Source organism: Rissa tridactyla, chromosome 17 (assembly GCF_028500815.1).
Source record: "Rissa tridactyla isolate bRisTri1 chromosome 17, bRisTri1.patW.cur.20221130, whole genome shotgun sequence".
Lineage (NCBI taxonomy): Eukaryota > Metazoa > Chordata > Aves > Charadriiformes > Laridae > Rissa > Rissa tridactyla.
Genome location: NC_071482.1, coordinates 1,694,904 through 1,718,688, shown reverse-complemented (window position 1 = coordinate 1,718,688; position 23,785 = coordinate 1,694,904). Strand labels below are relative to the sequence as shown.

At 43.9% G+C, this 23,785-nt stretch overlaps 1 protein-coding gene across 9 annotated transcripts in view; it reads left to right on the top strand.

Annotated features, from left to right (window-relative positions):
• The window catches only part of NCAM1 (neural cell adhesion molecule 1), a 144,904-nt gene extending 129,662 nt beyond the window's left edge, over positions 1–15,242 (top strand). For 3 of the 9 annotated variants that reach the window (XM_054223113.1, XM_054223106.1, XM_054223107.1), the window contains 3 exons: positions 8,821–9,028; positions 9,448–9,564; positions 14,984–15,242. In XM_054223113.1, the coding sequence (XP_054079088.1) occupies positions 8,821–9,028; positions 9,448–9,564; positions 14,984–15,104 (446 nt within the window). In that variant the 3' untranslated portion in view covers positions 15,105–15,242. Of the gene's footprint in view, positions 1–1,753; positions 5,928–8,820; positions 9,029–9,447; positions 9,565–11,384; positions 12,168–14,983 lie in introns of those variants that run through there. The other 6 variants (XM_054223114.1, XM_054223109.1, XM_054223110.1 and 3 more) reach the window with 4 other exon arrangements.
• The last annotated feature ends 8,543 nt before the right edge of the window (positions 15,243–23,785 follow it).

Sequence of the window (23,785 nt, the reverse complement as noted above, 5' to 3'; positions counted from 1 at the left end):
CAATTACCGATCAGTCTCTTTGTTCCTCCACACTCCTTTGTGCGCAATCGTTGTTGCCTTCCTGTGCTGATATTCTCTTTTAGCCTTTGTCACTTGCCTAATGGGACAGCAAAGCTACCTGGGACAGCTGGGATGTCTTGCACAGGTGTATTAGCAAATTTTGAGAAAGCTGTTGCCTTTGGAATACAGTGTTCATACTGTAGTCCATGGCAATGGCAGGAGGAACAAGCCTAGATGCCACTAAGCCCTTTAAATCCAACAGTAACATGGGCAGGGACACTCTAAAAAAATGGGGGGGAGGTCCAGTTTGTTATCACAGATGGAACTTCTTTGGCCTCTGAAATTATTCCTCATTTAGTCTGGTTTGAAGCATAGGAGGAATCAGGATTTGAGGCTGCCACTCAAATGTTGCACTTGGAATTGTCAGAAGCACTTTGAAAAGCAGTCATTTTGGAGTGCAAAATTTGCTGCAGGATTGACCCAACAGATTGGGTGCAGTTCATTCTCAGAAAGAATGTGCTCTGGTTCAGGGACAAGTAGAGCATGGTGCGGTGAAATGATTACTGCTGGCCATGCTGATTTGTGACTCTCTTTCTCTGGGTCTTTTCCATTTTGTAGAGAAATTTGGTTTCTATTAGGCCTTCCAAGGTGTTTCCAGACCCCTTGGTTCCCTGAGCTGATCCCCAAACAAAAGTGTTGACGAAAATATTTCCAGAAGGCAGGCTAGATTTTTCTGACATGCAAACCACAGGCTTCTGTTGAAATGAAGGCAAGTATGCCAAATTGCAGTAGGGAAGAGGTTCTGTGTATTACTTTCCTTTAGCATCTCTTGTCATTTTTATGGTATTTAGCTTTTACATTTTGATTTCAAAATGAGCTACATAGGAGAAGTCAGAGCCAGTGCCTCTAACGTGGCATTGCTCTGCTTGACAGTAATAGCTAGGAATTTCCTGCAGACAAAATGTATATTTATTATGTAGAGTGCTTTGTTATTATCACCTGTACAGTGTCCTTAAAGTGGTTGGAAGAATAAGGGTATTATTCTCAGTAATAATAATAATAATTGCATTAGAGTAGTTTACGAGCAGATGGAAGGCTAAATGGAAAAGTCAGTCCTGTATTCTTGAGACCTTCTTGCTCCTCCAGGGTTGTAGTCACTTGGATCAATCATCCAAGTCCTTGGTAGAACGGGCTTTGGGGGAGGAACTTGGACAGGCAGGTGGATTGTCTGCTACACAAAAGCTTTTATTTTTTTATATGTAAAAGGCAGTGTTGTCCTTTCAGATACCAGATAACCATTTTCTTCTGTTTCTCACTGAGCCCTCTGTTCCATCATTTTTAATCTCATTTGCTTGCGAACCCCATAAACCCTGACTTGGACCCTGCTCTGCAGCTTTGGACATTGCTGAGCTTCTGAACTAGCCCTTTTGTCGGTGTGAATGTGCTTATGCTCTTCTTTAACCTTTAGCCATTTTAATTTACGAAATTAAATAAACCTTTGATTCTTATGTTTTCTATATTTATGACCTAATTTTTTTTATCTATTTTTCTCTCTTTCTCTCTTTCTTTCTTTTTCTTCCTCGACCTTTCTTCCCTCCCCTCTCCCTTCTTCCCCTTACTCCTTTCCTATGTCTGTCGTCATACATGTCACCTTGGATCTCACGGGGAAACATCCACGCTTGCCACATACACCAAATTTGTTTTTAAACAACCATATTTTCCCCTCCTGGGAACCATTGTCTGGCACCTGCAGCGACCTTGGGAAGTCCATCAACGTCGTCCTCCTTTGTTTCATTGCTTCTTTCTGCAGTGACTCTGCTTTTGCTCTGTTAGAAACTTAAAATAAAATAAAGCAATATTTGCTTGAGAAGGCCTGGGTTCCACCAAGGCATGAAACCAGATAACTTTGCTTCAGAGGATCATGTCAGTTCAGAGAAAAAAGGGGGGGGGGGGGGGAGAAAGAAAAAAAAAAAAACCACAAACAAACAAAACACAAACAAAAAACCCCAAACACAGAACATTTAAAAACAAATGTGTAATTTGAAAGATTTGGTATTTTGTAACAAGGAAAAAACGTTTAAGCCAAGTTTTTTCTCTTTAACGTTTTTTGTTACTTGTAATGAATGTGCCCTTTTTAATGGATGTAAAGAAAGATTTTTGTTGTTGTTTCCTTGCTGTTTTTCATCAAAGGAAGGTACAATATGGAAAACCTTTTAAGATACTGCTTTTACTGATTTCTCTGCACATCTGGTGCTGATCACCACTGTATTGTGCAAAAGGTTTCTAAAGCCCCACCCACAAATCTACACCCACAGACTATAAAAAGAGAAAGAAGATTTGTCAGAGATAATCGTACTGGTTGCCCAAATGTCACTGTGGGCTTTTGCATGGGGATTCAAATTTATGGCCATTAGAAGGTTTTCCTGATGTGGTGGTCGGAATATAAACATCTTGTGGGAATTACACTGAAGAGATTTCTTTCTTTCTTCTTTATGTGGTTGAATCCTTGCGTCTCCATTGGCCCCTTTTGGGCAGTCAATTATCTCATGACCCATAGTGGATCTGGGGCATAACACAGCTGATGAGCGTACAGATTTGCAATGGATGCTTGTCTAACATTTTCTGGTTTTCCACTACTGTATTATCAACTTCATAGAGAATCCCTTTTCTTGCCATTTTAACAGAAAAGATTAGCTTGGATCAAGTTACCTGACCAGCTAAATTATTATTATTATTGATCCTTACTAATATTCATGGTTAACTGTGCATGTGACACTACCAGCCAGGATTGGTCCATGGTGTAAATTGGTGCAATATAATGGATCTTTGTTACCATGTTCTGTGTATTGCATTTCATTGAAGAAATTTCATTTGATTTTTTTTTCTTTTCTCTTGTTCTTACTTAAAAAAAAAAAAAAAACCAAAAACAAACAAAAAAACCCCAACAACAAAACCTGTGCCCCTCATGAATTGTCTTTGTGATGGGAAATACATTTGGCCCTGATGCTCTTCTAAAAATGGGTATGTCTCTTTCTCTGTGAATGGGCCTAAGGTTGCAAAGGATGAAATTTTTGACATAGTTGTTTAACTGTCTGTACAGAATGTCTCAAAAACTCTCAGTTGTCTGCAATGGGATTAATCTTTCTAACAAAAACAAAGGGACAAACAAAAAACGCTGCTATCAGTGTTGTCTAACTATGCGGTTTATGCTCGGCACAGAAGTCTCTCCTGTGTTTATTCAGACCTTGTTCGTTATGATTTGTGAACTGCTTTTCTATCTAAATGAAGCCTTTGTGCAGGTGTTGCACACAAAAGCATGTGCATTTCTTTTAAAAAACCCTCACCTCCAGTGTTTTAGAGTACAGAAAATTTTTTAGACTTTTTGAGTTTACACCTTAGTGTTACTGAAGTACAGCAAGAGTAATCATAATATTAAAAAGTTTTGTGACCTTCCCCTATAGCTGAATTTATTAAGTTCATCTGTAGATCTGATATCGGCTTGTATTGTGGGTCTCCCCTTATCCACAGACAGAGATTACTAGCCGAGGTTGAGATATATCTCACCCAGTTCATAGGTTATTAAAACTGTCTTGCCTAAACTATAACTTCACAGAGTGTCACGTGGAGAGAGAGCAGCACCTCTGGAGGTTGATCTTCCTATTCAAGGAGAAGGTGGGGATTTAAGGCAGTGGAGATGCATTATGCTCACCTCTCTGTGGTGACTAGGCAAAGCCCAGACAAGTAGATGAGAGATCATTTACATGGCTGCAGTTACTTGAAATGAATCTCATACTCAAAGGCAAACAGGAATGCAGTCAACGTGGAATATATACAAAAAGAGCTTCTGTCCCTGTGTTTGTGAAAATAAGGAGCATAACTGATATTTTTACCATCAGATGGTATGTGGATTTGTAACATGTCAGATACTAGATATACTTTGGATCCTTGAGGTCTGACAGTTACTGCTGGACAAGGTTTCAGGCCTTATTCTTGATGTAAATAAAATTTTAGAAAGTTTGCAGAGAAGCCAGCTCTCTCTTCGGTGCTCACAGATGAGACACAGATTCAGATCTGGAACCAGAAGACGTTCAGACACTCAGATTTTCAGTGCACACATGCAATGTTGCAAGCACATGTTCTGTGGGAACGAGCCGTATCTACAGGAAGACCGTAACCTCAACCCTTAGAAAAGATGTTTTCCTGTGTGTGTGATGAACTGCAGAACCTCGTAGGATCTCATATGGCCCATGGGATTCCAGCAGCGGTATCCCCCGTTTGTTCTTAAGTCTCTACGTATTTTCAAAGATGTTTGTAAAAGCATTGCTTTGGCTGCCTTCCTTTTACAGAAGACCTTGTTTGATAATGTTCTGCTCCACCAGGATCAGTTGCAATTGTTCACACCTCCTAGTTTCTGCTAGATAAAAAGTTTTTGAAGCTTTGCTGACTCTTGAAGCTGGTGGAGTGGAATGAGCAGCTAGTGGCACTGAGGTGTGTGCATTGCACTAGTGTAGAAGAAGGGCAGCTGTGGCAGAGGTCAGACTGCGGATCAGCTGTTCAGCTTTACAGTCTGTTTTACTCCTGAAAAGAGGATCATTGCGTGACTTGCTCTTTGCTTACAGTTTTTCCTTCTTCTGTGCTCGTATTTCCCTTTTCATCCTTGAAAGGGAGTCAGTCATAGGAAAATAACAGAGCTTGAAGCCAGGAGCAGACCACTGAAGCCACACAGTTTTGGTGACAACCTAAAAGGAGTTCAGTAGCAGTTCTGGGAAATAGCCATTGCCCCTTGTCTTGGAAGGAATGCTCCACAGACTGTTGTGTGTTTCTGCTACCTAATAGCTAAGTTGAAAGCAAGCGTACATTGTCAAGCCTAAATCTGTGTGGAAACAAGTTGTTGCCACTTGGAACAGAAGGTTGCTTGCATGTTGCTTTTCTCCATTATAAATTGTGCGGAGTGTTTGAGAGAATGAGGTCTGCAAAATGTGTCACCCCTTGTTTGAAAGATACTTGTAAGTGTTTGCAAATTAAAGCTGTTAGCATCCACTGAGAACAAATAGCTTTTCTCCTAGGGTTTAGGGTTTTTTCCTTCTGATGCATTAAATGAGTTTTTATTTGTTTTGTTTGTTCTTCTCTCTTCTGCCAAATATTGTAGGACCTCTGAAATGCCTGAAATCTGCTCCTCTCCGTCTCTTTTTTGTCTCTTTGCCTGCCTGTGCCTGAACATTCTCTGCACATGCTAGCTGAGACCCCACTAGGAAGACACATCTGAGTGGTTCTGCTCTCTCTGACAGAGCCGATGTTTGTACAGAGTTGCACATAAGTAAAAGTGATGGGTCTTTTTATTGTATGCTGTAAAATAAGGGTGATTAGAAAGGTCAGTCTTGCAGGAAGCTCATTTTCCATTGAAAAAATAATTTGTAATTAATAAATTCTTCACTTCTTTAGAATTAAGGACTCAAGAAATTTTTTAACATTTTGGTTTTCCTTATTTAACCTGTGGAAGTATTATTCCTCTTAGTCCTGAGAGTAGCAAAAGGGAATCAATGGAAAGCTGCTCATCAGGTTGAATGTGCTCTGGATCAGGTCATTTATATGGTAGCACTCACTGGTGATACACATGTACTCTCGCACGCGCAGTGTTAGCACCTGATGCTCAACAACCTAAAAGTTTATTTATATACTTCTTTTGTACGATGAATTGTTTTAGGCCCCAGCAAACTCATTAGGGATATTAAGTGTCTAAATATTAGTTTGATTCAGCCAAATTTGGTGGACAAAGATATGACATTCTGCTCTTATTTGGTAATTTCTGTTAAAATTTCTTATGTTATTCCTAGCCTAAGCTCATCCACCTTTTGTTTCCAGCTTTTGAATCTTGTTTTATCTTTGCTCAAATAAAGAGCCTTTATTGTATGTACTACTCTGCTGTATATAGGGCTACAATGACCTAATTCATTCCTGCACATTTCTTTTTTGAAGTTACATTGACTGAGTTTCCCAAGTTTGTTTTTTTTTTAATCCTTCAACCATGATTGCCCTGAATCGTTGTCTTCCTCAGCATCTTTTCTAAACAGCTTTCCCACATTAGTCATACCAACACCACAGACAGGTATTCTTTCAGTTCCAGCCTCTTGCATCCCTGTTTATACATCTGCCTTGGTATTGCCAGAAGTGAAATGGTAACAAGCTGGCCCAGGTTCCTGTGGGAATGCCTGAACCATTTCACCTCCAATGGCACAGTGAACTGACTCCTGCACAGGGAAGAAATTAGTTCCTTCCTCACTATTCATGTAAAGCAGATTGCCCAAGTCCAGTACCACATGTAAACACTGAAGTGCTTGAAAACAGCCACTGCTGCACTGCCTGCTGAGAGCTCAGAAGCTCTGGCTGTGCCCCAGAGGCAGAAGCTGTGATTGTCCTAATGGGTTTGCAGGTTTTGCAGTTGTTCTTGGAGTTCACATGGATCATGTGCAGTGACTCACAGACAAGGTGTGGGCAATGTGTAAGGCTATTGATGTGGTTTATGCCACAGATAATTCCTGACCCTAAGGGGCTTATAGCTGATTCACGTCTTGTAAAAGCTGGTGGGGAGAGGAAGCAAAGAGTAGGACTGTCATTTGAATGAAATTTTCCACAAGGTGTCTTCTAGCACATGGGAAAAACTCCATCTTGTCCCAGGATGAAATATTTTGTCTCACTCCAGCTCTGGTGACTGAGATGAGGTATACTTTGGAGGCACAACAAGGAACTATTATCCTGTAATGGTATCTGTGATGCTTTCCTTAGTGCACCTTTACTAGCCTGCCAAGGATCTCATTCCCAGAAAGATGATGTAGATGAGAAGAAAAGTTTGACGCATCTTTAGCTTTTTCTCCAGGAGTTGGTGTGAACAGGAACATGTTAATTATTGAATAAGTCATGCAAGAATCCTGAACACATTAGAAGAGGGAAAATACACATGACCTCCTAACTCCCTGCATGCATCAGAGGGTGATTAATTAATTTAATTATGCAGCTTGCTGCAAGGCGCTGGCAGGGATCTGGTCTGCGGCACAAATGTTCTGCTGAGCATTTAATGGACTTGTAAGTGTCAGAGTTGGGTGCCTCAGAGAGACTTTTAGATACAGTCAAATGCAGAAAGAAACTTTCCTATTGGAGTCTGGATTCCTTAATACGTATCAGGGTCACAAAATGAAACAACACTTAGCTGCCTCATGCTAAGGATGTTCTGTCTCCTATTTTTAAGTAATAAAATCTGTGGCAGAGGGTTTGGCGCTCTGTCCGTGAGCCCTAGCAACGATCTCTCCACCTGTCAAAGTCAACATAGATCGTCTGAGTGGAAGGAGGTGCTTTGCTGGCCTTTTCTGCAAAGAAAAGATTTTAAGTGTTCGGGGATTGTGACATCCAGTAGTAAAAAATGCAGTAGAAATGAATAGAATTGGGTCTTAATTGAAAGGGAAAAAAACCAACCAACCAAACAACAAAACACTCCTATGGACAATGACAAATATGCTTCTCTTGTTCAGCTGTCTCAGTAAACATCAGTAAGCAGCTCTGTCAGATGCACAGTCCCATCATGAGAGACAGATTATGTGATGGTTGAGACTAAGTAAGTTGGTTTTGAGCAGTTTGGTACATCTAAATAGGCGTTGAACTGTATGAGTCAACAGCCAAATGCTCTGCCTGCAGATCAGCAGCTTGGGAAGAATTATTCTGAATAAAACCAGAGTAACAAAAAGTAGTTTGTGTCAGGGTATGACAGTAAGAGGCTGGGAAGCTGCAGCTGGCAACGTTCAAGGCTGTGCTTGTTAGTTTTGTGATGATCAAAGGCTTTGATAGGATTAACTGGTGTGTTTATCCACTCCCTGTTTCTAAGAAAGTATTCGGCATTTTACAAGCAGGTAGAAAGTGAAGGGCACTTCCCCTGAAGTTAGTACTATATGGGCAACCCCAGGCATTTTCTAGGCCTCCGTCGCCACCTCTCACCTGCTGTCCTTTTGTCTACTGGAAAAAGCAAGGTATTTTTTTCTATCCTATAGCTGGGGAAACTTGGTGGAGGTTGGGCATGGTGGAGTGGGCAGCTGCTGCAACCAGGACAATGTTAACAGAGTGACAGTCTGCTTATCTTTACCATCTGCTTCCTCAGAAGGCTACTCGTATTGCTGCCCGTACCGAAGCCATAACACTCCTAGAGCATTCACTGATGAGCTCAGCTGTCTCTGGATAAGACATGAAAAGCTTACCACTTTCCAGTTCTGGATAGCTGGGTCTTACCTGAGCAACAGGAAGGGTTTTAATTCCTCCTTTCATTTTCACCACATAAGGGGCTAATCAACACTGAGGCACCACGGGTATCACCCAGTATTCTGTGTCCCACCAGGGCAAGTCATGCTACAGAGTCTAGCCTCCACTTACACTTGCCCTTGTGCCAGGCTGCCAATGCCAAAGTCACTCTGGACCCTAGACACAGCCTTCATCTTGAGGAAGTGGTGGAGGGAGACAGGATTCCAGCTTGGTATATGCTAAAATAGAAGAGGTTTCTGTCATCTGCTTTCCTGCCTTAGCCCAACAGAGATGGGAAAAACCCCATTAGGTTCAACCGAATCTGTCTTTTCAGGTAGATTGTCCTGCGTGTCTTTAGGATTGCTGGTTATAGCACAAGGTTATAGCAGTGGTTTTAGCACAAGGCTGCTAGAGGGAAGGTGTACTTTCTCTAAGTTTCCCATGCTTGCAACTTAAGCACAGCCAAAACTGAGCTGTAACTAGCTCCAACTCACCTTTTAACTACAATGCCTTCTTTTCTTCTCTTTTTGGTCTCTAAAGCCAGCACTAGCCCTACATCAGGCCTTGGGACTGCTGCCATTGTAGGCATTCTCATTGTTATCTTTGTGCTGCTCCTGGTGGCTGTGGATGTCACCTGCTACTTCCTGAACAAGTGTGGCCTGCTGATGTGCATTGCTGTCAACTTATGTGGCAAATCCGGCCCAGGAGCCAAGGGCAAAGACATGGAGGAGGGCAAAGCCGCCTTCTCGTGAGTACTGTCATCACTTATATTGTTCCTTCTGTTGATCAGTGTGTCCCCTCAGCAACTCTGGTGAAAAAAACTGTTTTAGGGAGTTCTGAGTTTCTCATCTCTGATAGGAGAGTACTGAAAAGATCTGGGTCAATGGCTGGTTCTGCTTTGTATTTCCAGGAAGGGATTTCTTCAGCTATGTCTCTGGTTTTGTCCTATTCCTGTAAGTAGCCGTCAAATGGCTGGCCCAAATGCCGGACATCACAGTGGTCTTCTGTGCTGTAGGTAATAACTGGAATGGGAAGTGATAAAAAGAAGTAATCTGCTGTTTAGGCCAGTCTGTTTCTGTCATTCACTATCGATATTTGCAGCATGTCTTTGTAGGAGGATACTTAGTGTGAATGGGAACCAATGTCCATGCAATTCCCTTATTACAGGAAAGATGAGTCCAAGGAGCCTATTGTGGAGGTGCGGACTGAAGAGGAGCGGACCCCCAACCACGATGGGGGAAAACACACAGAGCCCAATGAGACCACCCCACTGACGGAGCCAGAGTATGTTTGCATTAGTCAATCTTAGCACAGGGTCAATATGTTGTCCTCAGTTGCCTTAATCCCTTAATAAGAAAGGAAGAAAGGTAAAATCTCCACACTCCATTTGTGACATGCCAGGGAGGAAATGCCTTCTCTCTTTACCAAGATTCAGTGATTCCTATTTCCAGCACTGGAAGGGGAGTAAAGCAATGTTTCTTGAAAGGCCTGTCTGTCAGGCCTGTCCAGCGTGTAGATCAGGCACCTGTCCAGGTTCACTGCAAAGGATCCAGAGCAAAAGCAGCCCCCAGCTAGCACAGACTCCTGCTTGAGCTCTGCCCTAGCAATGCTGGATGAGTGCTTGAACACGCCATGGTGGAAGCAGTCCTCTACTGATAGCAGCAGAGTAGCTATGCTTCAGATGGTGAGAGAGGCATGGCAAGTCTGATTATGCTGTGAGAGGGCTGAGAACTACCTACGAGCTTTGTTTATATTGGAGAACTTGTTTGGGGCCTGAGTCTGTGAATCCACGTTAGCTGGGATTGGCAAGGTTGAAGTATTGCCCACTGTCTATATTAAGCTCTTTCCTAAACTGCTGCAGTTCTAGTGTCCTCTGAGTACTTCTTCATAGCTTCTGGAGTCGTAGTGGGAGGAATTCACTTTAGGAGGCTGCTGAAATGCTTGTTAATATTTAGGTCAGGTTTGGGATTGATGACACAAGTTGCATTCCTTTCCTTCAGCAGGGACATCCCAGTGGCAAGGTGATCAACCTCTTCCTCCCACACACTGAACACCTCCTTTGACTATGTTAGCAGTGGGGCCCACTGGTTAAATGTCTCTGCTGGAAGGCTCTGTGAGGTGAGAGGAGAAAGTAGGCTATGGCCACAAGCAGCACTGAAATGTGGATGTGCAGCACTGAGGAATAGCTGGGATTTATATTGTCCTGATTTTCTTGGCTAGTCTTACCAGAGTTTTAACTCAATTATCCTCTTCTATGAAGGTTTTCTCTCTGTTAAATAAGCCTTAGATTGTGTTCTTAGGCATACTGGTTTCTCATGGAATAAACCATTCATTTTTCCAGCCTCGCATCCATATATTTGTTAAGGCAACCAGTGCTACATCATGACTGCTAAAGCATAGTTACACAGTCAGACGTTGTCCTAAAGCAAACCTTATTCTAGCTAACGCAACAGGCTGGAATCTGGTCAAAAGGGCAGAAAACATCACCTCAAAGCTGTGTGTATGTATGTGTTTGTATATATGTATATACACACACACATTATGTGTGTGTGAGAAAAAGAACTGTGTTGTGTGGTTTGACGAAGGCCTTAGGCTTGCAGGCAAACGGACAGGGCCAAGACGAGGGACTGGATTCAGGGATCCTACACTGGGACCTTGTTGCGTGGTGACAGATGGCACAGGGCTGCAAGTTCAGAGAATTTGTAGAAAGCTTCCTCGTGAGGTTAGGTGGAAGAGGCTGAGAGGAAAGTTAGGGTAGAAAAGTCTCTGCAAGTTGTTGACAGGGTTACATTTGGCTAAGACTTGGACCAAAATCTCTGTGAGCAAGCCGTTCCTGAAGGACGTGTCCTCTTTGCTCTTTTTCTCTTCCTAGTTATTCTTCAGTCATCCCAGCCAGCCCTTGCTACCCTTTGCACATTTGACCTCTGAAAGGTTTCTGCTCCTCTGAGTACCTCTCTGTGTTCTGTGTGTGTTGTAACCACATGCCATGTTGATGCTTCTTCACCTACCTGCCTTCTCACTCTTCCACTCTGCTCCCTTTTCCTCTGCTGTCATTTACGGTCTTCATTGTCTCTATTTCTCTTCTACTCCTGTCCTCTTCACAGGCACCCTGCTGATACCGCAGCTACTGTTGAGGACATGCTGCCTTCTGTAACTACGGGCACCACTAACTCTGACACTATCACTGAAACCTTTGCCACTGCTCAGAACAGCCCCACCAGCGAGACCACTACGCTGACCTCCAGTATTGCCCTGCCAGCCACGGCCATTCCTGACTCAAACTCCATGTCGCCTGGCCAGGCTACTCCAGCCAAAGGGGCAGCCACCTCAGTCTCTTCACCACCACCCTCCTCCACTCCCAAAGTGGCTCCCCTTGTTGATCTCAGCGATACCCCAAGCTCTACTCCAGCTACTAATAATTTGTCCTCAAGTGTTCTGTCCAACCAAGGTGCAGTGCTCAGCCCCAGCGCTGTTGCTAACGTGGCTGAGACCTCCAAAGCGGCAGCTGGTAACAAGCCAGCTGCCCCAAGCCCTGCAAACCTCACTAGCCCTCCAGCTCCATCAGAGCCCAAGCAGGAGGCCTCAAGCATCAAGAGCACTGAAAAGGAAGCCGTGCAGCCCAGTACAGTGAAGAGCCCAACAGAGACAACCAAGAACCCAAACAATCTGAAGAGTGAGGCTGCTTCAGGCAGCACTACGAACCCCTCACAGACTGAGGACTTTAAAATGGACGAAGGGACCTTCAAGACACCAGACATTGATCTTGCAAAGGATGTTTTTGCAGCTCTTGGCACTACTACTCCTGCCAGTGTGACTAGCGGGCAAGCTCGTGAGCTTGCTTCTTCCCCTGCAGACAGCTCTGTACCTGCTGCACCTGCAAAGACCGAGTATGGCTGCCTTTAATCTTCTGTTGGTTGTGTGCTGTGTCTCTTGTGCACTGGTGCTTGTGCTGTGTTCTTGTTGGGTGTTCTCTTAACTAATCTCATTGTTTTCTTAGCAAACTAACTCACCTGTGAACCAGCTAAACAGGGCTTGGCTTTAAAGGTCCAGGAGAAAAGCAGGAATAGGCTGTGCCAGGGAAGCAGAGAAAAGACAAACCCAGGAATTTATCATAAACGTGTTACTCTTCAGACTTTTATGCGGCTTTGTTTATTGTAGGTTATTCTTTTATGAAAGAGATGGGAAACAGTTCTGTTTGATGCAAAGGAGGTGCTGTCCTCAGAGGTGCTGGGTTCCTGCAGTTCAGTGCGCAGAGACACTCAAATTCAACTTCCTAACAGACCAGTGGAGCCCTTCAGAACTTATTTCTGGATAAGGCAGGGCAGAAACTAGTGCCATGTGAAACTGTAAAAAGCATGGTACCTCTGGATTTGTTCCTAAACTGGCAAAAGGATAAGGCAGTGTGATCCTGTCTGAGAGGTGGGGAGCAGTCACAGCAGCACAGCTGGGTCGGGATAACGTGGCAGTGTGTTGTCCTGGTGTATTAGAGATGAGTCTCCATCCACTGTACTAGGTCTCCTCTTTACCCAGCTGATCTATTCAGAGAGCACCTTCACGTTCCTAGGCAGGACAACCCTAGGGGTCCTTTGGAACCTTAGGCCATCTGGACAGGATCTACTTTCCTCAGCTGAGACAAGTTGGCACCTCGTGTTTGGCAAGAGACACTGTAACTGGGGACTGAAAATGGCATGAAGTCCTCACCTGGGTAACTGGGGGGATGGTCCCCAACTGTTGTGCAGATGTTGGACAAGAACACTCTTACTGTGTCGGTTTGGATGGCAGTTGCTGACAGAGCCATGAGCACACAAGCCTAGAAAATGCTGACTGAAAATGGATAAGCCACCCTTGAGGGGACAAGTACCTAAGGCCCCTGTTCCTTCTGGCTTCCTATTTGGATACCATGTGTTGATAGGGGTAGGATGAAATGGGAGTCCTTCCTGCTTGAGAGGGTCCATGCTTTATCACGAGAAAGAGTCCTGAAAAGGCAGCTCAGATTTGTTGTGGGAGCAGCTCCCAAAACCAAAAGGCTGAGTTCACACTGCATTTTGCTTTTGCAAAGGAAAGTGTATTGAGGACACCGAGCTCTGCACTGTCAGCTAGATTGCTGCCAAGAACCTAATTAGCTGTTGTAGAGCTAGGTTTACAGCTCACTCAGATAAATGTAGGCTCTGCTATAGCAACCACACTGGAGATGTACCCTAAGTCACGGCTTTGGTTAGAATTTTTTCCATCCCCACATCTCCAGGAAAATTACCTCATTCTGGAAGCTTTGTATTTAATCTGAAATAAAGCATTGGCCTTGATCATTGGCTTTGATACTGTGATTGCAATGTTTAGTAGCACTCACAGAAGAGCAGTCAGTCCGACACTGTACAACCAAGAACGAGGCTCTTTTCCAGATCTGAGTGAAAACCCGTGCTGTTTCACTATATTATTCAGGAGCCTTTACATCTTACAGCTCTGGCCTCCCTACCTCCCTGCTGTGCTCCTGTCCTCCATTAAGTCAGGAGACATTCCTGCTGTGTGATTGTTCCACAGCACTGCCTTGTGCCCCACGCAGCTATCGAGCGTCTGGCCCCTCCTGGAAAGCCTGGGTGTCACAACAGATGTCCTAGGGTTGGAGGGAACCAGGCAGCCTTGATGGGAGCAGCTCAGCAGAGAAATCCATGTTCACATAGGTTCATTGCACCTGAAGCCGCTGCCCTGTCATGCTGGGTGCTACAGAGAGCCAAACAGAACAGGAGAGAGAATTGTGGTCCGGTACTGAGCAGAAAGGCGGTAGGAAACGGTTTGCCCATAGTAAGGAAACGTTTCAACTCGATTAATGCAACTTGGTCTGTGTCATGTGAATGAGTTCTTCGTATGGTGGAATGCAGAGCTGTGTTCTTTCTGCTGATCCAGCCACCTTCTACCTGTGCTGCTCATCTCCTTCCCTTGGGGCAAATCAGTATTGCAACCATAGGCTTATATTCATCTCATCTGCTCATCAGGGTGAAGGAAGATTGCAGTCATCTCAGACTAACTTTGCGGCTAATGGGCTGGAACGGGCACTTCAGGGAGGCCACGAGATATGCCTTGTGTGGCACTTTTCATCACTGCGAAGAGAGAGCTGGGCAAAGAGGCTTCTCTCATTCTTTAGTAAAGTGCCAAAAGACAGGCTGATGGACCTGAGCTTTAGCCTGTGAAGATGCTGATCTCGCTTACACTTTGTGAAAATGTGTTTGACAAAATTCACTTCCGTGTTTCCCTTTCTGCAACATGCACTAGGAAATTCTGGGACTGACTTCATGTAGGGAAGAAGATTTTCTGCTAAAATGGCAGTCTGTTATAATAGGACATTTGGGTGATATAAATGAGTAGTGGTAAAATCAAATTCCTTTGCAACTGTGAGTTTTCCCTTTTGCTCCTTTTTTCACACCACAACACACCTTGTGCCTCTGCCGCAGCCTGAGACCTCATCCTACTAGTATGTTAACTCCGGGCAGGAGGAAACGAAAAAAGATTTCACTAGAGCTAAATGAAGCTGGGGCAGGGGGCAAGGTCAGTTTTACTTATTTCTGCATTGGGAAATGCTCCTTTTGCTCTAGCGAGGCGATATATTTGCTTGTTCCTGAAACATATTCTTTCCTTATCACTAATTCAGCAGCAGACAATCTGTATTTCTTTGTCTCTAAACTGTGCCATTTTGGTGATTCTTCTTCAGGAAAATCCCAGTAGAGGACAAACCTGAAGTGCAAGCAACGGAAACTAAGACACCTCCGGCAGAAGTCAAGACGGTCCCTAATGAAGCCACACAAACAAATGAAAACGAGAGCAAAGCATGATCAGCGACAGATGAAAACAAATGACAGAACAACTTCACCCAAGCATTTAAAACACAAAACACATCTCATTCCTCTAGGTGTCTGTTGCCTTTTTTTAAAAAACAAACAAAACAGAAAATGCATAAATGGGGGGAGGGGGGAATCTCTCTGTTTCTTTTCTTTTTCTTTTTTTTTTTAAAGATTTCTAGAAAGGTTCTATTTGTTGTGCACTTGCTTTTAAAAAGTAATACATTTTAAAAACAGGGTTAAACCCGTAAAGAAATCAGGGCTTAGCTGACCCTGGGTATATTCAAATAAGCAAAATTGCAAATACCATTTGCAATGGTTGGGAAGTTCAAAATCAACTAGTCCTAGCAAAAAAAAAAAAAAAAAAAAAAAAGGACAAAAAAAGAAGACCCTGTTCTTTCCTTTGTTAGTATAGCAGATATAACCACTGTACTACTTGGTATGGCTGGTACTTAATGAACAAAGTCCACAATTTATTTTTATACTTTTCAGTCAAGTTTGAAATATGTAAAGCCTCATAAATAAGTTATAATTTCTGTTCACCTTGTATTTGTTCAGTATGCAAAGCGTCTTGAGCTCTTTGTGACTGAATTCTGTTCTCCACGTTAAAACATTTATTTGGGTTTAATTATTATCTTTTAGGAAGAATGCCAAAATTGCAGCTCCGGGGATATATTTCAATTTGCAGTATTCAGACTCTACATTTCTTTAAATTTTATGTTAATTTTTGCCAATTTTTATTCTTTCCAGTGTTTACAATTGACAAATATTTTTTTTAACTTTTGTTGTGTTTAAATTTATGTGTAAAATAGCTGCCTCTTTTTTTTTTTTTTTAAGTAAATACAGTCTATAGATACTAGGTTAGCAGCATGCTTGCTTTGCAAAGGGAGACATTTTAAAACATGGATGTTTACAATAGTTGTTTCCCCTTTATCTTTTCTTAATTATTGTTATTATTATTATTGTTATTATTATTATTATTATTTCTTACTGGAGTAAGAAGAAAAGTAATGCTGGGGTTTGGTTTGGGTTGTTTTGGGTGGGTGGGGGGTATTCACACCACTTGTCACCAATCAAGGTCTTTATCCAGCAGTCCACATAAACACACACTTAATTTGGACTGAGAGAGTTGCTGGCAAGAGTCCTTCTATACTTTAATTTCGTTTAAGTCCCTTGCTGGACCTGGGCCTGACTGCATAAGAGAAATATCATCTCTGCTTTTTAGGACATTCTCCCCTTTCCTTCATGGAACCCTCCCGGAGCTTTGAGAAGCAGAAGGGAGATTGTACAGTTAGGGCTGGTCTGGTCTCATCTCAGATGTTTGACTATATCAATTCCTCCTTAATAGGTCAGTAACTACCATTTCCTTTGACCCTGGGAATCTGATTTCAAAGCAAAGACTTTTTGCACAAGGCTGCTTGGCAGCGTGCAAGACCCCTCCTGCAAAGCTGGCTCCATCAGCAGTTGGACTAGATGATCGTTGTAGGTCCCTTCCAACCGAACCATTCTATTCTGTCACATCACGTGTGATGTCATCTGTGTACGCTCTGCAGAATCAAAACCATGAAAGCAAGAGCAAGTGCTTGGAAATCAATGCCAGGACTCCCATTGATTTCACTTGTCTTGGCATTGTGTCTTTAACAGTTGGAAAAGGGGGCTGCTGTAGTAGATATATTATCAGTATGGATAGGGGAGGTTATGATTCGGAGTCGTGGAGTAGCACTGAGATTTTGGGGTGAAAAGAAAGGAGGCTTGAGTGGAAGGAAGGCAGAGGTATATAGGGGAAGACCAGCCCATTGTATAGAGATGTTCCTTCTGTTGGGGTTTTGGGGTTTTTTCTCTTTTTTTTTCTTTCATTTTCTTTTTTATTCTACTTTAGATCTGCAAGCTTGTGCACTGTGGGTGCGTGACTATTTTAGTGTGAAACGTGTTTTTTGTCATAGTATTGAAATAATAAAAGCTTCAACATAGTTTGGATGTGGAAGGTGTAGCGATAGTTCAGATTTGAAAAAAAAATTATTCAGGAAAAAAAAAAAGAGAACAACTCTTAAAAGGAACAGAAACCTTTAAATGAAAAATCAAACTGAGCTGACTATGGCATCCATTCCGTTGCACTAAGGTGATGAACAGAAGGATGATGGGCGTTGGGTAGACTGCAGATTGGCTCAGGTAAATTGAGCCACTTTCATCGGTGTATTCTTATAAGTATGCAGTCTTTTACAGTGGCATCACATAATTTCAAACTGTGAAGAATAATGGTCTTGTCATTTGCTAAGTGTGGGGGTTATTGCATTTTTTCCGTAGCTCCTGGAATGCAAATGGAGGATGACTGGATTTGTAGGCATAGACACTCAATGCAATACCCATCCTGATCAGGATATCAGGGCAGGATGTGTCCTCACTTCAAAGCCCTTGGGTCAAATTCGGCCCTTGCGTGACCCATCACAGCAGTGTCGGTATAACTATGGGGAAGTTGGGCGCACAGTCCTTAGGATTTTTTTTCTAAGGAATCAGTCCCTATAAACACAGCAAAAAAAGCTACCATGGTCTCTCTGTGGTTGGGAAGAGTCCTTGTGGCAGCAGAGGACTAGTGGGCAGGCAGTCTGTACCTCCGTTCCTGTGGATGAGCACCACAATTTGTTCCTCATTTCTGCAAAGTTTTTGACTGCTTTTGTCATGTCTATGTTATACCTCCTGAGTTCTAACTCACTGAGAGATGAGCAGCTGACAGGAAACAAATGCTGTACAATGCTAATAACCAGAAACTCGTCCAGTGACGCTGGCCAGCACCTGTTGGGTGAAAATCAGAGTAACTCTCACCTGGATTGGCATTTCTGTCTGAAAAGGTAACCAGCTCAAAGCCCGATACAACACGCAGCGGCATCATTAGAAAATACCCTGCTGACTGCAGTGGGTTTGTGTCGAGATCGATGGGGTGAGCACCATTCCAAGGCAGAAGTGAACCCTGTGACTACCTGAACACTAGGAGCATCCATTCAACTCCTTTTGGATGCCCTTGTGATACCTCCCAATACTTGTAGATTAATTCTGGAGAGTTGTTTTATACTCGCTCTCAACGGAGAAAAATTTCTTTTAATTTGGAAGTACCCCTTTTCCAAGATAGCTTAGGCTTCATTGCTTTTATTTAAACCTTTGAAGAGGGACCAACCTGATGCCGTTTACGCTATATATGTTTATATATGTATCCATGCCATACATATATATGTATATGGCAATGCAGACCGATCAGCTTCTAGTTGTGGAGTGATTACATTTCGTGCTGCACCATACGTAAAGATGATAATAGTGCATCCAGTTGTTCAGCTTTTAGAGTGGAGTTTTATTTTCACACTTTTCTATGGAGCCTTCAAACCCCAGATTTTCACACTAGGCTGTTTTGATAGTTGTTCTCAGACCCTCCATTGACATCCTTACCCAGCATTCCCTACTTTTGGGGGCCTTCTATCTTATTAAAAAAACAAAAAAACAAAAAATCTTTTTACCAAGTGAAACATCGATTCCACCTTTATTCCCATTCTCACTGGTGTAAATACTGATACTAACTGAGGATTTTGACTTTGCATTCTGTCAGAATACTGTGTTCAAATAAAAATTACAAAAAAAAAACCTCCTGCGTACAGTCTGCCCTTCTTTAGATGCTCCACTCAGTCCTGTGCACAGACATGGATTCCCGGGGCTGCATTTGCATGCGAGCTTAACGCGGAGTGAGCAGTCCCGCTGTGGTGTGCCCACAGCGTGAGTTAAGCACCTGTCCGAGGCTCCGGGCTGTAACAAGCAGGAAATGCAACTGTCTGCACAGTGGTGGTAGTGAAGCAGTCGTGCTACGTGGTTCAAGCTGGTACCCCTTGGAACGGTGGCAGTGGGCTGCTGTAGCGCCTTTCCAAGCTTCAGATGTGCAGAAAGAACACCTGCCAGCACATGATTCCACTGACGGGCCTGTCGTGGTTTTTGCCGGGTTGGCCAATCGGAACAACAGATGGCCCTCCCCCCACTCTCTCCAAAGAGACGAGTGGAAGAGATAAGGAGATTTATGAGTTTAGAAAAAGAACTAAATTACTTTAATGAAAATAATAATAAATAAGGAAATAGTAAATAATAATAGAATAACGAAAATTAAAAAAAAGTATACAATATATACAAAACTGTATCCAGCTCCCAGGATGATGATCACATCACCAGCAGACACGGAATGTCCCAGACTGGAGTCAGCAACAGACAGAGTCAGGAATGCTCGTATCAGAATCAAAGGCAGACGAACAGACAGGGTCCTCCTGGGACACCATCCATTGAAGAGAGACTCGCCCATTTAATCTCTTGGCTTTTACACTGAGCGTGATGCAGATGGGATGGAATACCCTGTTGTCAGTTTTGGGTCACCTGTCCCGTCTGCTCCTCCCTGCAGGTGTGACCCCTCTGCGCTTCTCCGCTTCTGACCCTCTAATGGGGCAAACAGTGAAGTTAGCCGACCTTGGTTGTCACAGCAGTAAGTATAAGCAAGAGCCTCTGTGCGCACCATTCCTTGGTATAATCAGGTCTTATCACTCTGAGAGTGAACAGTTTCTGAACAATATGCTGTTAATTTCAGGGTTTAGTCAGTTAGAAGAGGCCCAGCTAAAAAGTAAAATTACAAAACAGGAAATTGGTTCCGTTTTACCTCAAACCAGGACAGGGCTCTTCCGAAGTACTGAGTGTCACAGAGAGGAGTATTTTTGAAGTTTGTTTCTCTGTCCCACTGTAGATCATTTCCTTGAGATAACTAACACAAATGCAGTTTCATGTCCACTGTGAATCAGGGACAGTGGGATTTCCTATGAAAAGGTGCTCCTCTGTTCGATGGCTACGAAAGGGAGGGGGGAGGTGGCGCGTGTTTTGACTTTAAAAGGTGTCCTTAACCCATCCTGAATTGGGTGCCTGAACTTGATCAATGCGGGATGAATCTAATTAAATTTAATTCTGTCCTAGGCATTGATCTCCCAGGACACAGAAGGAGAAACGGGAGCTCTGACACGTATCAATACTTGGGTGCCAGAATTGTTCACAGAAAAAGAAGAAAGTAAATGTATTGAACTATAGTACTTGTTATCCCAAGAGAATACCCTCCTTTCTGCTTCCTGTCCAGCGCTTTGCCCTTTATTCTTGACTGCTGTTTACACTGTGGTTTACAGTAAGACATTATTTCAGTAAAGCTGCTGTGATTGGCCTCGTATGTCTTTGGTACTACTGCTTTAGAAAAGGCTGTCCCAAGAAAAGGGGCAGGGAAAATGCAGGGGAAACAATCCATCTTCTTGCTGGGTTCTTTCATTAGGTGTCTGTCACGGCAGAATTCCTTTTGAATTCATGTTCCAGAGTCATGCTGTCAGCTCCTTTATAGCTGTCATTTTTCTTTCACCAGAATTCCTGACTTCCCTCTCCCGACTCTCTTTTACACAGTTTGTGGAGTTCTCCCAGCCTGCTTTGCGCTTGAAAAGAGATCCTCCTTATTCCAGTCGGTGGCATACAGAGGGCAAAATGGTTCTGTATTCAGATACTGATTTCTGCTTTGTTATGCTGCGTTTGCAATACCACATTTTTTATGCGAACTTGCCAGGAACAATGGAGAGTGGGCGGATGCAGTATAACGTCAGTCCTTGATTAATATGCACATGTGCAGTTGTATTGTACAGTTTGCTTCTGCAGGAAAGTTGAAAGTCAAGAGATGCTCTGGAAATTGTTTCTTTTTTGTGTTACAATTTTCTTTCTCTTTTTCCTAAAATTTAAGCTAAAAACTACTGAAATTCCAAACTTTATTCAATTTTTCTAGTCTGGGACTGCAGGGGGGTGTCTGTTTACTTTTTCTTGAGAACACCTCCACAAGTTCTGACAAAGTAGACTTTATTTTCACATGAAAGCTTCCATTTAGGTGAAAAAAACTTTTCTTCTCGCTATCTTACCATTTGAACAAAAAAATTTCAACTGCTTTCAAGTCAGAGAACTAATTGATAAAAGTCACTGATTCTGTTTCAAGGGAAGTCTCTGAGGCTGCCTTTTTCTGCGTTCCTGGCTTTAGCAGCTGCTTCGCTGAATCACACCTCTGCGTAATGCCTGCTGGATGCACTCTGTTCCCTGGTGTTTGGCCTGTTTCCTGCTGTAGCATCTCAAACCATGAGGAGCTCAGGTAGTCTTTCCTCTTCGCTCTGAGACTGATAGAGGCGCTGGAGCACTTGGCCTAATTTACTGTGGCTGCGGAGCACGTGCCCATGTGTGAAGAGTGACGAGTTCTTTCCCTGGAGTCAGGGTTGTGCTCAATGACAAACAAACAGAACTGAAAAATTCTTTACTAGATCTTTGTATTTCTTCAGCTATTCGTGAGTCTTCAGACCTACCTTTCTTGGTAATTTTAACTTGTCTCTCCCCCTGTTGAGGCCGTGGCACCCAGCTGTCAATGTCAGCTTGGCTGAGTAGGTCTCCCTGTCCCACAGGCTGGGCTGAAGGGTAAGTCTAAGCAGGGATGGACGGGGCTTAAAGGAGGTGGCTGGAGGTCTGCTGCAAACGGTTGCTTCTTTCTCTCGTCTCTTCTAGCCATTTTAGTTAGCTGGCTTGTCATCAGATATAAATATACGAATACTCATGCCCATGCTTTTGGGGCAACATTTTAAGTGTACTGAACTGTATGGAAATATTTAGAGACCTGGATACCATTGCAGTAAAGGTGGCTCTCCCCTCTGCACATTAACCGATTAAGCTCTCTGCTGTTTGCTGCAAACTGGCAGGAAAATGCTGCACCTAGCACAGCTTCCCAGAGCTCCAGGCAGGGAGCATGCACCATAGCCGTGCTTTCTGTAAGGGATTAGCAGATCCGGCAGCAGAGCTGAGTTGAGAACTTTTTCATTTCATTTGCTGTAATGAAATCTCTGCCTGGTTACTAAATGAATTCCAACTCTCATTTTCCACAGCTACATTATCTTCATCCTGCCCACAGAGACTCAGGTCCTGCAGGCTTTTCTTCATGTTTCTCTGGCTCGCTGGTGCACTTTATAGTCGCCTCACTGCTGGGGTACCGGCACATCAGAGACCCTACAGCAGTACAGCACCACGTCTGCTGGCTGCTCTGCAAGTTACTTTATAGGAACATGTGAACAGCACTGGGAGGGAGCAGCGGCTTCCATGCAGCGCTAGCAAATTATGTTCTTTCTTCTGTAGCCCTCCTGCAGAGCCTGATGGACGGGAGAAATAAACAATGGATCTGATGGCAGAATGAAATGCAACTTCTGGGATGGAAAGAGAAGGGAAAGCTGAACTAAAGATGCAGGTAAAGAAAACCAACAAGCCGAACTCTTTCTACTATGGCTTTATTCCCCAGATTTTCTAGGATAACAAATAAAAGCTAGTCTGCTAAGCATCCCAGTGACATAACTATTGCCTCATGAGTATTTATAATTGGGCACCATGGACGCTGGATTTGAAACAGCTTCATTAGAGAAGAAAAACGCCACCTTTGGGATGGAGGCTTATGCAAGCAAGAGCAAGAGCTGTCTTGCAGTGAACAGAGAGAAGGGAGCTATTTTGTTTTGGTGCATGAGGGATGGGGAAAGGGATCGTCTGGCAGTTCCTGCAGCAAAGGGTATGGAAGGGACAGGAGATACACGCTGCCTGTGGAGTCAGGCAGCTCAGCACCTCGTTGGCACACGCAGTGCAGGAGAGCATTTCCCTTCCTGGGCAGTGTGGCAGGACACTGAAGAGCAGGCAGATGAACGTAGCTGTGGTTTGTACCTTCACAGTGAAATTTCTAATTTCGCGCCCAGCAGACACAGTAGTGGCCTGCCCTTCTTGGTATCCCTCGCCTTAGGCAACACTGCCACGTTGAAATTTGCCAGATCCCCTCTCTCTCTCTCCTTCTCTGTTTCTCGCCTTTCTCTCCTAAGATGGCTGGGTTATAACGTGTCTGGAATTAAAATATCCTGGCAGTGCAGCTGGGATTCAGTGATGCTCTGACTCCCTTTGGTGGCTGACAGCTTCCACTAACTGCCACCTCTAATCTTCCAGCTCTGAAAAAAACATGACCCTAGAGCGTCTCCCAGGAGTGGCGACAAAGATCCATCTGGCTGTTGGAGCCATGTCTGTGCACGTCCTTGTTCTGATGGGGACATGCTTTGTGTGAAGTGCTAGTGTGAGGGGAAGCTGGAGGACAAGACTGCTCTGAACCACGAGCCTGACACATCCCAGCAGGGCCACGTGCTGTAAAGGAGGGCTAGGATTCTCTTGCAAGGGCGGCTGGCCCTCAGAGCCTGAAAAGGTTGAAAGATGTGTCTCTGGGCCATCGTATGTGCTGCTGGAGATCAGCCAGCCCGTGTTTCCTTTTCTGTGGCATCACCCACCCGGACAGACCGTGCATCCACAGCACGGCTGGGTGGGTAGCTTGGGTTTGGCGGCACACGCAGTGCACAAGCCTGGCTGGCAGGAGCATGGAGGCTGATTTGGGGACACAAGCAACAAAGAGGAAAAGTGTTTGCTCTCAGTTGGCCAGCGGCTTTTTGTGCTGGAGGATGGTGCCACCCTCTGGCTGTCTCACTGGTGACAGGCTGCATGTCCCACCCCGGGAAGGGCTGCGCTGGCTCCCAGGAGTGGCACGAAGCCTCCCTGGGCACCAGACCCCCCCAGACCCTGCAACCTACTTC